Source organism: Lynx canadensis, chromosome E3 (genome assembly GCF_007474595.2).
Source record: "Lynx canadensis isolate LIC74 chromosome E3, mLynCan4.pri.v2, whole genome shotgun sequence".
Classification (NCBI taxonomy): Eukaryota; Metazoa; Chordata; class Mammalia; order Carnivora; family Felidae; genus Lynx; species Lynx canadensis.
The window spans coordinates 36,039,328-36,054,340 of NC_044318.1; the positions used below are offsets into that span (position 1 = coordinate 36,039,328).

Consider the following 15,013-nt stretch of genomic DNA (forward strand, 5'->3'; position numbering starts at 1 on the left):
GGACTGCGCTTTCCCGAAAGGCCGCAGCCGGATCGGAAAGGACGTGGCCGCAGTCTGTCGTCGTCTCGGACGGTTTCTCAGCGTTCGTGTCCCTCATCTGCCACTTTCCGTCCTTTGGTTCCCACGATGCCGATGTACCAGGTAAAGCCCTATCACGAGGGCAGCGCATCTCTCCGTGTAGAGCTTCCCACCTGCATGTACCGGCTCCCCAACGTGCACGGCAGAACCGGCAGTCCAGCGCCGGACTCAGGCCACGTGCAGGTAGGAGCGCGCGTCCCTCCCCGCCCCCACCCGCCCCGTGCGTACGTTTTCCACCCTTTTGCAGTGCGCAAGCGCGAAGTCACATCCCCGGGTCTTCCGCCCAGTGCGCAGGCGCCTTGGCCGGGTCAGTCGGGGGTGAGGGGCTAAGGGTCGGGTCTCCTCCGGCTGGAGCCCTGAGATCCGACAAGCTGCAGTGGGGAGTGGTGGAGGCCCGGCTTCGCGCTCCCGCCAGTTCTCTGTACCTGCTTTTGTCTATTAAAAGCTCTAATCCTCTTGTATCTCTTTTTCCCGCTTATGGCTACTTAAGGTTTTTTGTTACCAAATTTTGGCCACAGCAAAGTGAGGAGCACGTAAATGTTAATTTTGAGGAATCCTTAGGCGAACCCCGGTGTCCCCGCCACCCTGGTTAACGTTGTCAGCGCCGACTTCCGCGGTCCCTGCGCCCTAAGCCTGCGTCCCCAAGCCGCCGCGTCGCTGTCGTGCCGCCTCCCGCAGGCTTGCCTCGGGATCGCGGGCAGCGGGTCCGCAGCGGCCGCTGTCGCGCGCGAGCAGGCCTGGGGTGTGCGTGCTCGCCCTGGGACTGGACCGCCTGCACCTGCACCGGGTGCACCGCCTCCCTAAGCGGCGTGTGCGCCCCGGCGGTGGGCACCGAGCTCCTGGCGCTGGCACCCTCCCCAGCGCGGGCGGGTGGACCGCGGGAGCCTGGTGTCCTTTCAGTTCGGGTTTTCCAGATTTCTGGATCAGTGGAGCGCCTTTTCCTGAGGGCTGGCCATTCTCGTCGTCTCTTTTCCAAAGCCTCTGCCCAAGTCTTTCGTGTTTTTTGTTTTGTTTTTTATGGGCCGCAGATACACTTCTTAGGTTTCCAACAGGAGACACCTTCCCTCCATTCTGACTGAAGATGAGTGAACAGGTAACTTTTGTTCTCCCGGGGAGAGTTATCCTTCAATTTGTTTTAATAGTCTTCTGCCTAGATTGGAAGGCGGGTGGTTAGGTTAGCTGGAAAATGGTGACACAGTTGTCTCACTAGGGAGCTAGGACAGAAATAGCACCATGATCCAATGCCCGTCACTGGACACAGGACAGTTGCAGGGAATTAAAAACAAAACCCAGACCCAGAGTTGGGAGTGCCACTGTCTCATTTGAGACCAAGTCTTTTTTTTTTTTTTTTTCTTCTTGGTGTGCTGCTTAACTTCCTTGGACTTTTAACTGTGAACCTCTAACTTAGAAGCCAGCCAGCCCCACTTCTTAAGCTCAGGACAACAGTGTAGACAGAGAATTAGAAATCAAGCATCTCCAAGGTAAACGGGAGCAACACAAAGAATAAACCGCTTCTAAAATACATCTAAAATAAAACGGATAAACATGCCGAGTCACAGGCTAATCCGAGCGGGAAAACAAGCCACAGGCCAGCAAAATGGCATAGGTAAAGCAGACTGTGAGCACTTCCTCATTCCTCACCCCAGGAGGCGTGAAATCAAGCTGAGTGGGGCTCCCAGTCAGTCTTCGGACCGTCTTCGGTGTGTTGACTGGCGCGGTGAACACAATAGATGCTTCTCTGCCCTGGCTCGTCAAGGACACCCTGCTGCCGTGTGTAGAAAGGTAGAAAGGAGCACGATTGTGCACACACAGTGCACCAATAAGGCTGATTAAAAGAAACTGGGAGAGCACTCGAGGACTATCATTGAAGAACACAAGGACGTTACACAGGAGTTGCCGTGCCTGTCACACATCTTGAATTCAGACTTCTTTCTAGTCAGCCCCTAATTATTTAATTGGCACACTGAAGTCTTTGTTCTTCTTTGCTCCACCCGCAAGCCAATTATCTTACGTTTCTTTGCTGTTGGAGCTTAAACCAGAGTGGCAGGCTAGGGGAGGCGAGAAAGTGCAGATTAAGGTCTAGGAGAAGAGAGAGTGTTGCAGATAGAGGGAGCCCTGTGGTAGGTGGGGACACGGTGTGTTTTAGGGACCCGAAGGGCAGCATAGGTAGAGCACGGCTCCAGGGGGAGCAATATGTGAGAAGTACCCAGAGGACAAGTCAGACAGGCTGGCTGGCTGGCTTGCTTTCTCTCTCTGTCTCTTTCTTTCTTAATGTGTATTTTTGAGAGAGAGGGACAGAGGTTCCAAAGTGGGCTCTTCACTGATGCAGGTCTCGAACTCATGAAGCGTGAGACCATGACCTGAGCTGGAGTCGGACGCTCAACCGACTGACCCACCCAGGTGCTCCAATGCAGACTATTTCTTAAGGGCTTTGTTTTTTAGGCAAAGAGCCTAAGAGGTTAACATGGAGGTGGGGTGACCGGATCAACATTTGTTTTAATCTCTCTGCCATGTTAGGGACGGATTGGAAGGGTGACCCCAATGGGAGCAAGGTGACCAGTGGAAGCAGGCTAGGTGAAAGTGGTGTCTTCAACTTGGGCAGTGACAGCTGAGGAAAGCTTAGAAGCCGATGAACTCCAGGAAATGGACCTCACCTGGTGATGAACTAGATCTGTGCGAGGGCAGTGTTAGGAGTGGCTGTGCGAGGAAGAAAAGTTCCTGAGAACATCAGGCTTACCAGCACACAAAATACAGTGCATCGTGAGTGCACGTTTACAGTCATGTCAAGGTCACTGCCGTATTGACTATTCTTTCTAGTTACGAGCATTTTCTTCTTGCTTAACATACTCTTCTCTCAGCTCAAAATGGATTATCCGTTATGAGAGATCGTGAATCTGGAAATAGGTTGTACGATGTGACTTTATTGAGAGGATTGTTAGTGCTTTTTAAAGTAAGCCTGTAGAGGTTTGAGATTTATTCCTCAGTGAATGTTATTGGTTACTCACTGTGTAGCAGTGACTATACCAGGCAAGAAAAATGCAAAGATTCAGTGAGTAAAGGATGTTAGTGTGAAAAAGTTCTGGATGACTCTAAGAGAGTGCCAGCATTGCCTTAAGAACGATGTGGGGAATAGATCATCTGACTCCATGGACATACCTTTCCAAGCCAATGACACTTTGTGTTGAGCCTGCTTCTCCATTTTCTCTATTTGTATAAATTTCTCAGTTACATTCTCATTGCCACCCCCCCCCCATCTTTTTCTGTTTGTTGAAGCAAAGTATTTTGAACTAATTTGATACTGAGAATAAATAAAATTTATGTTCATCCATCATTCTCCTCTGTTCTTAAATTACCTGAAATATAGTCCTACAATTTCAGAATGGCTTTCAGTCACATTCTTTATTTGTTTTGAAACATTTGTGGATCGATTTGCAGGACCTATTGGAAAATGAGATGATTCTGCTACTTCATTTTAATTCTTTTCAGAGGTGGGGGGGTATTGATGAATTCATGGAACTCAGCAGAAGACAAAGGATCAAATGTAAATGCTGCTGTGACGTTAGAGGAGCTGAACGTGTTGATGTTGGTTTGTTTAGGAAGAGTCTGACCCATCTCTGCAAGCCCTTGAGTCCCGCCAAGATGATATTTTAAAACGTCTCTATGAATTGAAAGCTGCGGTTGACGGCCTCTCGAAGATGATTCAGACACCAGACGCAGACGTGGACGTAACCAACATAATCCAAGCTGACGAGCCTGCTGCTTTCTCGACCAGCGCGTTGGACTTAAACTCAGTGCTCGGAAAGGTAAGTTCACCTGGAGAGCTAAAGAACATCAGCATGCTCGGCTGCTTTGAGTGCCAGAAAGTCGTGCTCGTGTGATTCAAGCTTTGGTTTTCTAGTTCTCAGAGGTGGGTACAAGGAGCATGTTCTTTTTTTTTTCTCCCCTCAATGATTGTGCCTGTGCACAAAACAAGATTTGTGAGCTATGAGCAAAGCCAGGGCAAGCACTAAAGCTGCTTGACTTCTCAGACCCGGTGGAGAAGAGCTGGGAACATCCTTAGGCAAGGAAAGGAGTCCGGTCACAGCTCCCGCCATTCCATGCCACGTGTGACGCAGGCCGGAGGTGGGTGTCATTCACAGCCTCCGAGCCTGGAGAAACAGACCTTAGGCCACCTGAGCATTTCTCCGGTTCACGTAAGTCCATCCTGACCCTGACAGCAGCCTGGACTTCAGAGTGTCGGCTGCCCAGCCACAGTCTCACATGTCAAGTGTCTTTTGTTACATTCAGTTTGCGGTCTTAGAATTAAGTTGCGCGCACCGCCTTTAGTGATCAGTCTGCAGGGTTTAGCTAGCTTAGGTGACAGTCTGATACGCAGAGAAAGAATCTCATTTCAAAGTGGTGTTTATTGAGGGCACAAAAAGGGTGTCCCAAGAACGTCTGCTAATCCCGTCCTCTGGAATCGGTGATAGACGTGGAGCTCTCGGGGAAGCGTGAACACGTGAAGGTGTGGTCGCAGCGCGTCCCGGTAACTCAGGACCTCTGCGCTCGGGTTCTTTCCTCATCCGGTATGTCTGCCTGCACTGAGCACCCAGAGACCCAGCCAGGCTCCTCAGGGAGCCAGTCGGGTTGATGAGTGGGCGATCACACACAGCTGTGCCAGTGCGTCAGGGTGCTGGGAAGGCTTCCCAGGGCACATGGTGCATAAGGTGAATTTTGTTACCTCAGAAGGCACAGCGTCAAGTGATGCTGTTCAGAGAATTGCAGCGCATTCATCGTAGGTTGACGTGACAGGCTTCGGTCAGGAGGGGCAAGACTCTTGGCCAGATTGTGGCAGGCTATGTACAGAAAGCCGAGGAACTTGGCCTCCAGAGTGTTGTAAGAGTTCATTCATTATAACATGGGCCTCCTAGGTGGTTCAGTCTGTTGAGTGTGCAGCTTTTGAGTTTGGCTCAGGTTATGATCCCAGGGTCATGGGATCGAGCCCTGCATTTGGCTCTGTGCTGTGTGGAGCCTGCTTAAGAATCTCTCTCTCTCTCCCTCTGCCCTGCTTGTGCCCACTCTCTCTAAAATAAAAAAGGAGGGAGGGGCGTCTGGGTGGCTCAGTTGCTTAAGCTTCTGACCCTTGATTTCAGCTCAGCTCATGATCTCACGATCATGAAATCGAGCCCCATTTAGGGCTCCAAGGCACTGGGTGTGGAGCCTGCTTGGGATTCCCTCTCCCTGTCTCTGCCCCTCCTGCACACGTGCCCATTCTCTCTCAAAAAGAAAATTAAAATGAATGCATAAAGTCTGCATCTAAAAGCAGTACATTTTAGCACTTCATAGCACTTCAGTTAACACCTAGTTTTTTAGACTTTGCCCACTTGCCGTCACCAAGGACATTTGGAACTGTGCCCTTTTTCGGGGGACTTGCTATTGACACGTAACTCACACACAAATTGACATAGAAACTGTCCTGTCAGGCGGTCTGGTGTTGGAAAGATTCAGTAAATGGAGTAATTGCGTGTGTGGGGGTTTTTTTTCCTTCAATAACTTAGGAACAAATAGTAGTGCCATTATTTTTTTTACCTGTATTTATTTTGAGAGCACGCCCACAGGCAGGGCAGGGGCAGAGAGAGGGAGAGAGGGAATCCCAAGCAGGCTCTGCACAGTCAGCGCAGAGCCTGATGTGGGACTCAGTCCCACCGACTGCAAGATCACAACCTGAGTCAAAATCATGAGCCACGTGCTCAACCAGCAGAGCCACCCTGCTGCCCCAGTGGTGTCATTCTTCATGGGTCGTTTTCCTGATTTCACGGTGTCGAGGGCCAGCAGTGCAGAGGTGAAGGGGCTGCAGTCGGCTCCCGTCCCTGCTCCACTTCTTACCGAGCTGTGGGCCTGGTGGGTCATCTGCCCCCCAGAACTAGCTTCCTCAGCTGTGAGATGGGGTGAGAGCAGGACCTTCTTCGTGGGCGTCGAGGACCCAGTTAAATAACCCTGGTCAGGCCCTAAGAACGGCTCCTGGTACAATTACATACAATCAAGTTGCTGTTAACGTTCCTCATGTTTGGGTTTCTCCCGCAGGATTACGGGGCGCTGAAAGACATCGTGATCAACGCAAACCCTGCCTCCCCTCCCCTGTCCCTGCTCGTGCTGCACAGGCTCCTGTGTGACCACTACAGGGTCCTGTCCACCGTTCACACGCACTCTGCAGTTAAGAGTGTGCCAGAAAACCTCCTCAAGTGCTTTGGCGACCAGACCAAAAAACAGCCCCGTCACGAGTATCAGCTGGGTTTTACTCTAATTTGGAAGAATGGTAAGCAGACGGCCCTGGGCTGGGCTCACGCGCCCTGGACTGAGCCGTGCACCGTGCCTTTCCTAAGGGGCCAGGACCATGACTTGCTATCAGGTCAAATTCTCTCAAAGTCTAGGAAGCATGTCAGGTAGTTCTAGAAAAGGAGCACAGATGAACCTTGAGGCAAAGATGTCCTCCTTCCTCTAGGAAGGTTAGCGTCTCTGACAGCGGTTTTAGGGAGGATCCTGTCTGACCAGCTAGAGCAGGAGAGAAAGGGCAGTCTTGGCCACCTTGACCTCCCATTTCCAGACGTATTACAGGGACATCAGTGTTATCTTTTCAAATAGCCTGGAAAGGGTGGCAGGCTGTCCTTTCTTCGCCGTCCCTCTGATGTATCCCTCTCCTGGTTACGTTTATATGGTAGTGGAGTGAGCACTGTTCATCCAGAACCCCCTCGCCGCCTCAGCAACCCGTAAGGAGCCCTCGTGAAGGTAGACGGAGCTCCCAGCGTGGCACGTGGGACTCCTGGTGACCAGTCCTCATCCTGCAAATTGTTAGGCACAGGGGTTGGAGTAGATGGTCTGAGGGCCTTTCTAGCTTGAAAACCATCATAATCAAATACCAGAAACGCTTACTCTTTCAACAGAGTTTACGTTCTCTACCCATCCGGTTTAAACTCTCTTGGAAAGTGCACTTTTTGGAGACAGGCTAAAATCGTGATCTTGAAACCCCTTTCCCTTGCCACCAGTTCACAACTGGCAAATCCCCTTCCCCATCGTTCAGGCACTTCCTTCTGAGGGCTCCTCTCATGGCCATTACATGGTGTGCTTTTCTCCCTTCAGTGCCGAAGACGCAGATGAAGTTCAGCGTCCAAACGATGTGTCCCATCGAAGGAGAAGGGAACATCGCCCGGTTTCTGTTCTCTCTGTTTGGCCAGAAGCAGAATGCTGTGAATTTAACCCTCATAGATAGCTGGGTAGATATAGCGGTTTTTCAGCTAAAAGAGGGAAGCAGTAAAGAAAAAGCCGCTGTGTTCCGCTCCATGAACTCCGCTCTTGGCAAGAGCCCCTGGCTGGTTGGGAATGAACTCACTGTGGCAGATGTGGTGCTGTGGTCCGTGCTCCAGCAGACGGGAGGCGGCAGCATGACAGTGCCGGCCAACGTGCAGAAGTGGATGAGGGCGTGTGAGAACCTGGCCCCCTTCAACACTGCGCTCAAGCTCCTGCAGTGAATTTCGGTACCTGTAAAAGGCTGACTTCATGAATGGTGCTGTTTCCTGCCTGTTGGGGGTAAAGGACTTGTACTAAAATCAAAGTCTGCTTAGCTCAGTTGTCTAGAATAAATAAAGGTATCATAATTTATGGTTTTCCTTTTATTTAAAAGTCAGCAACATTGTGTGCAATATACCAGGATGGCTGCAGGCTACGTGGCAGACGTTTCTGGGATGCAGTGAACACATCCCATGGCTGCCTTTGGGGAACATAGGTTGGCCGGGAGGCGGCCCTGTGGGAGCAAAGGAGCGCCCCGTGGGAACAGGGCGGGGAGGAGAACAGGAACACACATCCCAGAGCTACCGTGAGACCATTCAGATCATTTGGGGGAAGAGGCACAAAGCTCAAGAAGGGCGTGGTTTTGGAAGGATGCCGAGCTGAAGGTGAAGGGAACAGAAAGGCTGGGTGATGCACACTGTAATGCCAAGAAGCTGAAGCTGTATCTCAGAGGCAGCAGACAGCCAGCAGGAGCTTCTGAGCCAGGGAGTGATCTGCACAGATGTCTTCCTGGTAATTAACTGGCAGCAATGGCACGGAAGGGGGAGGAAGACCGGCAGAGATCAAGTCCGGCGAGCGTGCAGGCCTGGGCGTGGGCAGTGATGGGATAGGCACAAACCCAGATCTGTGCAGAAGGTTCCAGAGGAGGGCTTGGTGGTCGACAGGCAGAGCTCAAAGGAGAACAAATTGAGCCCGTGTCTAAATCTCTGCTTTCAGAGACTGGAGAGACCGTGATATTAAAAACCAGGAACTCATAGACAAGGACAAGGGCAAGAAAATAGGTTTAGTTTAGAGAAGGCTTCAGTCCAGAATGCTGGCTTGTGGAAGAATGCCTTAAGGAAAAGCAGTTTGGGGGAACTTCTACAACTTTAATAAGTCTTGTACAGGTTCACTAAATACAAGTATACCATCCATACCCTAATAAAGACTAAAAATTTACATTCCAGTTGACTGAAGGATTAGAAGTCCAAGTTCACATTTACAGAGCCTGATGAAGGCGAGACAGGCACACTCCCGTCCTTGGTGTCGTCCTTAGCCCTTCTGTCCTGAGAAAGGAGACTCAGCTGCTTCTTCAGTTCTTCAATTTCTTTTTCTTGCTCTACTATTTTCATCTGTAGAGTGAGGTTAACCTGTAAGAAGAACATTCTAAGCTCCATTAAAACGGCTTCCTCCATTTTAAACATCCAGGCATTCCTCCCTCCGCATGCTTCCGGTGGGCCTGAATTCCAGTTACCAAGGCTAGGGAAGCAGCGCCAGGCACCCAGCAACGTGTTCGAGGGGGAAGTTCCCACTGTTGCGTAACCGCAACTGTCAGCACCTCAGTCCACGATGTACGACCAGGGGCCAAGCATCACTCTGACTGTCAGTGCTTGGTTCACTGCGTCAGTACTGCCAATGTGTGTGGTTGTGTTGCCTACTCGTCCCCAGTGACAAACCCATGAGACAGTCTTTAAAAATGAATAACTGGGTCCCCTGGTGGCTCAGCTGGTTTAAGCATCCGACTTCAGCTTGTGTCATGATCTCACAGTTCATGGGGTCCGGTCCCGCATCAGGCTCTGTGCTGACAGCTCCGAGCCTGGAGCCTGCTTTAGATTCTGTGTCTCCCCCACTCTCTGCCCTTCCCCCACTTGCAGTCTGTCTCTCTCTCAAAAATAGGTAAACATTCAAAAAAATTAAGATCTTTTTAAAGAAATGAAATGAAATGAAAAACTGAAAACGGAACCAGCCAACCAAGAGAGGAGTGCCCCAAGCTAACGAGAAGCGATGATGCTGGAGGGGAAACCATATCACACCTCAGTGACGTTCGAGAAGAAACAGCTGGCTGTGGGGCTGCTGCTCCTGCCGCCACCAGACAGACGCGACGCGCAGCCCCAGGGCCCAGGAAGATGACTTAACGTAAACGAGGAAAAGGACGAAGATGTCCCAGGGAAAGTAACAGCAAAATTCATGCCGAAAAACCCTTGGGAGATATTTCACAACACTGGAAGTGCAAAGGATAAAATGTTGGGAGCCAATCCAAACTTAGGAGTGTACAGCTAGGGGCACCTGGGTGGCTCAGTCGGTTAAGCGTCCGACTTCAGCTTGGGTAGGATCTCACGGTTCACGAGTTCAAGCCCAGCATCAGGCTCTCTGCTGTCAGCACAGAGCCCACTTCAGAAACTCTGTCCCCAACTCCCCCTGCTCCTTCCCCACTTGTGTGTGTGCACTCTTTCAAACATACATATTGGGGCGCCTGGGTGGCGCAGTCGGTTGAGCGTCCGACTTCAGCCAGGTCACGATCTCGCGGTCCGTGAGTTCGAGCCCCGCGTCAGGCTTTGGGCTGATGGCTCAGAGCCTGGAGCCTGTTTCCGATTCTGTGTCTCCCTCTCTCTCTGCCCCTCCCCCATTCATGCTCTGTCTCTGTCCCAAAAATAAATAAACGTTGAAAAAAAAAAAAAAAAAAAATTTAAAAAAAAAAAAACATACATAAACACTGGGGCACCTGGATGGCTCAGTCGGTTAGGCGTCCGACTTCAGCTCAGGTCACGATCTCACAGTCTGTGAGTTCAAGCCCTGCATCGGGCTCTATGCTCACAGCTCACAGCTCAGAGCCTGCTTCGGAATCTGTGTCTCCCTCTCTCTCTGCCCCTGCCCCCCCTCGTGCTCTGTCTCTCTCAAAAATAAATATTAAAAAAATTTTTTTTAAATACATACATATTAAAGAAAAAAAAGAAAAGGAATATACAAGGCACCAAGGCATAGAAAAGACGTTCATTCTGTATCCTAAATTCTACTTAGGAGATGGCAGCAGGCGCTGTTCACGCCACTCCTGAACACTTTCTTAATCACAGTGCACTAAATACTAGTTTTACAACTGGCTTTGTTTCCATGTACATCTGAAACTGACAAGTTTTAATGTTTGGAGAAACATTTTTATTTAAAAACAATTTTTTACTATTTTTGAGAAAGAGTGAGTGAGAGAACATGAGCAGGGGAGGGACAGAGAGAGAGGGAGACACAGAATCTGAAGCAGGCTCCAGGCTCCGAGCTGTCAGCACAGAGCTGGATGCGGGGCTCAAACTTACCACAAGATCATGACCTGAGCCAAAGTCAGATGCTTAACAGACTGGGCCATGTGGGTGCCTCTCTGAGAAACATTTTTAAAGGTCACGGAACAACTGTAACTTCCCACTGACTACTAACATCCATTTGCATGGTTTGAGCTCAGCATGGTCATTTTTAGTCTGTATGACCACGCAAAGCAATGACTGCCTGTATGTACAAATTTTATCTCTATAGGCATGTGTAGGCTATATTATAAAGAATTCCAGGCTCTGAGCTGTCAGCACAGAGCCCGATGCGGGGCTCAAACCCACGAACTGTGAGATCATGACCCGAGCTGAAGGTAGACGCTTAACTGACTGAGCCACCCAGGCGCCCCATCTAATATCTGACTTAAATGGGAGGAGGAGATAAATTTAATAACCACATCTGCTATTTTCAAAGACTCGGCAAAGTACTACACCCACCTGTTTATCATTCAAGCCAGTGAAATTCACGGTTTTACTTGAAAATTAGTAAGCCTTAAATAGGAAACAGATTCACTAAACAGATGGCACAAATAGTTCCCAGACTAGCGTGCATCAGAGCCACTTCAGGTGTGTGTTAAGCACAGACCGCTGCTCCCTCGCCCTCCCCGGGACTTCTCTCGGACTAGGTCAGGGCACCAGAGAGGGCCTGAGAATTCTAGCAGGTTCCTGAGGATTTTATGCTGCTTGCCTGGAGACTGCACCGTGAGGACCAGGGCAGTGAATGCAATACTGCTCCAGCACAGGGTGTGCAACTCACTCGGGGTGTCTTGTTAAATGCGGATTCTGACTCGGCACGTCTGGGGTGGAGCCCAAGACCCTGTGCATTCTCACCAGCCCTCCCCCACACCTGGAGGAGCAAAGCGCTAGAGGATCTGCGAATGTATCTTTGAATCAAGCTTTCGTTAAACCTCAGAAAGTTTCTAGAGAAACAGAACGGATGTTTCTCCGGTACATGCAGACCAGGGACGGTGCTTGGCTCTGTAACATGTCTGGAAGGAGGAAAGGAAGGGGGGTGTCCTGGGGCGATCACAAAACTGAGAACCAGACACACACCTGCATGCAGAAGGATCGTAGACGGGCTAAGGCGGTCTCTGCCACCGTCCCTCCGCCTCCCCCCACGAATTCCTGCTTTCACCCTTTGCCAGGTGCTCCTTTTTACTAGTAGGTGTGTTATAATCATTTAGAAAAGGTTATACGTCAGGGTTGGAAAGAAAAAGAAAGCCTTCTGACTTAGCAAGATGGGGCTAAAAAGCACAGCCTACAATTACATGTTTACGGTAGACGGTCGGCAGTGGTCACCTCGCTTCTTGGACTATGAAAAGTGTGTTACTGGGAACTCTGGGAAGGAGTTTAAATGTCTGGCTCCCACAAACTTTATTCTAAGCTCAACTGTTCCTCGTGAAATCAGATTCACAACTCAAATTCTATTTTAAGCTTCATATTTTCCCCAGTATTAAAAATCCAGGGGCGCCTGGGTGGCGCAGTCTGTTAAGCGTCCGACTTCAGCCAGGTCACGATCTCGCGGTCCGGGAGTTTGAGCCCCGCGTCAGGCTCTGGGCTGATGGCTCGGAGCCTGGAGCCTGTTTCCGATTCTGTTGTGTCTCCCTCTCTCTCTGCCCCTCCCCCGTTCATGCTCTGTCTCTCTCTGTCCCAAAAATAAATAAACGTTGGGAAAAAAAAAAAAAAAATCCATATACAAGGGGCACCTGACTGGCTCAGTCAGTGGAGTGGAGCGCATGACTCTTCATCTTGGGGTTGTGAGTTTGAGTCTCCACGTTGGGCAGAGTTTACTTTAAAAAAAAAAAGAATGAAGAAAATACATATATACATACGTTTGCAGAATTTTGGAAAAGTTCACTTTGCAGCAGCTGAACAGCAGACGGTCTCTGAGATGCGTTCTTTCTAGTTAAGAGCTGGATATACTTGGCTTGTACAGGACACCTCTTACTGAGGGATTCAGGTATCTGACCAGTTCTTAAGCCTGTTAAAACTTGCACTCGCTCCATTTCTGTTCCGAACGGCTGAAAGAGCTCCAGCAGGATCACACCCAAGCTATACATATCTGACTGGAGAAAGCAGAGGAAAGGGAATTTAGTGGTGAAACACACAGGGAGAGAGTATCCGTTCCATTTCAGTACACCATCCTTTGTAAGGAAGGATGGTTCACAGACCTCACGAGGAAGGAAACCTAGTGGGCGGACTCCCCCCTCACAGCAGCATGTGTCTGCCACCTGCAGCAACGGCCCTGAGGGAGAGGTGACTGGTACTGTCGCAATCCTTGTCTCTAAACGGCAAAAAGGGGCATCCACGGGCACAAAGGATGGACAGCCGGGCGAGGGGCAGGGTAACCCCCAGCACCCACAGTCACCACCACTCTATCACTTCCCTGCAAATCCAGGCTTGGAGCAGCCAGAGCGAGAGGCGTGAGCCCACGAGGGCTGGTCCCAGCTACCGGGGTCACAGTGTCCCTGCGGCCTGCGCCGGTGGTGCCCCCTCTGCCTCTAGACATAGTTAAGCACTCTGGGGAAGTCCAACAGGCTGCAGGAAACGTGTTACTTTGCCTGAAAGAGTTTTTCTAGAGAAAAGTCTTTGCCAGATAGGATTTTAGGAACAGCCATGGTTTTTTCTGACAGTTTACTCCTAGTCCCTAAAAAGCTGAATGATTCATCAAAAGAAAGAAAATCTATTAGGCTGTTATTCTGAGAAATGGATTTACTTTGACATTCCTTCGAGGAACAAAACGGACTGAAACCCTTCAGTATCTTCATTCTACTTCAAAGGGAATCAAGAACCACAGTTCCCTGTAGCGTTATTTAGAATTTTTTTGAGAAAACAGAAGGAAGGCAGGCTAAAACAGGCTTCTACGAATTCTAGCATCCTGAGGTTAACAGTGACATTCTAAAGGGAAGGCTCATTTCAAAAATAATTTATGACACCCACGGATTTATAAGCGGTAAAGTAGCCTAAAAGTCAGTGCCGTCAGACTCTGCTGAAAAGCTAGGTTTCCTGTTCTGACAGTTTGATGTAACAGACAAGGTACCCTGCTCAGTTATCTCCCCGGTTCCTCTGCACGAGAGCGGCCATCGCATTTATCTGCGCTTCTGCTACTCACGACCGCAGACTCCGTCTAACAAAAGGGAGAAAGGCAGCGAATACTACCTTGGCATCATACTCGGATCCTTCCAACTGCTCAGGGGAGGCGTACAGACAGGTACCCACTCTGGAAGTGTGCGTGGGCATTCCTACGATCGGAAAAGCCAGACATTTAAACGCTGCAGAGTTCACACCGTCTACACTAAAGAACACGGACTCGGAGCAGGGCACTGTAGCGCCCAAAGGAACGATGGTTGCTTTTTGTTTTTATCTTACTTTTGCTATTATATTAAGTCTTTGTGATTCTCTTTAAGCGCAGGGGCACCTGGGTGGCTCAGGCGGTTAAGTGTCCGACTTCGGCTCAGGTCATGATCTCGTGGTTCGTGGGCTCGAGCCCCGCGTCGGGCTCTGTGCTGACAGCTCGGAGCCTTGGAGCCCGCTTTGGATTCTGTGTCTCCTCCTCTCTCTGCCCCTCCCCCACCTGCACTGTATCTCTAACATTTGTAAAAATATATCCACAAGTTCAATCATGCCTCTTTTTTCCTTAATGCCAAAAAAAAAAAAAAAAAAAAAAAGATAGAAAGAAAAGAACACAACCAAAATAAACTTACTCTTCCCATCTCTATCGATCCAGTCTGTGTTCTTCTGAATGATGTCTGTGCAGGCCAGACCAAAGTCACCTATTTTTACTTGCTGATCAGGGCCATGAAGAAAAATATTTCTAGGCTGTAAACAAACAGAACAATTCCTTGGTGTTCTTAAACAAATTGTAAAAATGCATAGACATTAAGAGTTTTCAACTCAGGAGCAGGGAGCCCCTCAAAAATGAAAAATTAGAGCAGTGGTTCTAAAACTCAAGTGCACATTAGAATCACCAAGGAGCTTTAAAAAAAAATCCCAATATCCAAGCAATTCCACAGACCAATAAAATCAGAATTCTTGGGGGTGCACGCAGGCAGCAGTATTATTTAAAGTTCTCCATGTTGGGGTGCCTTGGTGGCTCAGTTGGTTGAGTGTCCATCTCTTGATTTCAGCTCAGGTCATGATCTCACGGTTCATGAGTTCAAGCCCTGCATTGGGCTCCAGGCTGGCAGCACAGAGCCTGCTTGGGATTCGCTCTCTCTGCCCCTCCCCCCGCCCCACACTCTCTCAAAATAAATAAACAAAAAAATAGTAATAGAAGTCCCCGTGTTACTCCAAGTTTGAGAACCACTAACACAGAGCACACT

The 15,013-nt window shown here is 49.6% G+C and overlaps 2 protein-coding genes across 5 annotated transcripts in view; one reads left to right on the forward strand and one right to left on the reverse strand.

The window, feature by feature from the left end:
• Nucleotides 1-20: 20 nt before the first annotated feature.
• On the forward strand, nt 21-7,709 carry AIMP2 (aminoacyl tRNA synthetase complex interacting multifunctional protein 2). Of its 3 annotated transcripts, none has more exons than XM_030300107.2 (4): nt 21-261; nt 3,675-3,881; nt 6,142-6,373; nt 7,195-7,709. In XM_030300107.2, exons 1-4 carry the CDS (start codon nt 127-129, stop codon nt 7,581-7,583), a joined length of 963 nt encoding a protein of 320 aa, XP_030155967.1. In that variant the 5' UTR covers nt 21-126; the 3' UTR covers nt 7,584-7,709. The 3 variants fall into 3 exon arrangements, with proteins under 3 accessions (XP_030155967.1, XP_030155968.1, XP_030155969.1); XM_030300108.2 differs by having other exon boundaries at nt 21-141; XM_030300109.1 differs by lacking the exon at nt 21-261 and adding an exon at nt 913-1,171.
• A 676-nt stretch (nt 7,710-8,385) lies between these two features.
• The window catches only part of EIF2AK1 (eukaryotic translation initiation factor 2 alpha kinase 1), a 32,522-nt gene continuing 25,894 nt past the window's right edge, over nt 8,386-15,013 (reverse strand). For both annotated transcript variants that reach the window (XM_030300105.1, XM_030300106.1), the window contains 4 exons: nt 14,396-14,510; nt 13,851-13,933; nt 12,524-12,757; nt 8,386-8,750 (listed from right to left, as the gene is read on the reverse strand). In XM_030300105.1, coding sequence (XP_030155965.1) covers nt 8,580-8,750; nt 12,524-12,757; nt 13,851-13,933; nt 14,396-14,510 — 603 coding nt within the window. In that variant the 3' untranslated portion in view covers nt 8,386-8,579. The remainder of the gene's footprint in view (nt 8,751-12,523; nt 12,758-13,850; nt 13,934-14,395; nt 14,511-15,013) is intronic.

Excerpts from the sequence above, each read along its gene's own strand:
- AIMP2 (XM_030300107.2), top strand. The coding sequence starts at position 127 with ATGCCGATGTACCAGGTAAAGCCCTATCACGAGGGCAGCGCATCTCTC. Across the intron at positions 3,882-6,141 it reads TAAACTCAGTGCTCGGAAAG|GATTACGGGGCGCTGAAAGA; the intron begins GTAAGTTCACCT and ends TTTCTCCCGCAG. Across the intron at positions 6,374-7,194 it reads TACTCTAATTTGGAAGAATG|TGCCGAAGACGCAGATGAAG; the intron begins GTAAGCAGACGG and ends TTCTCCCTTCAG.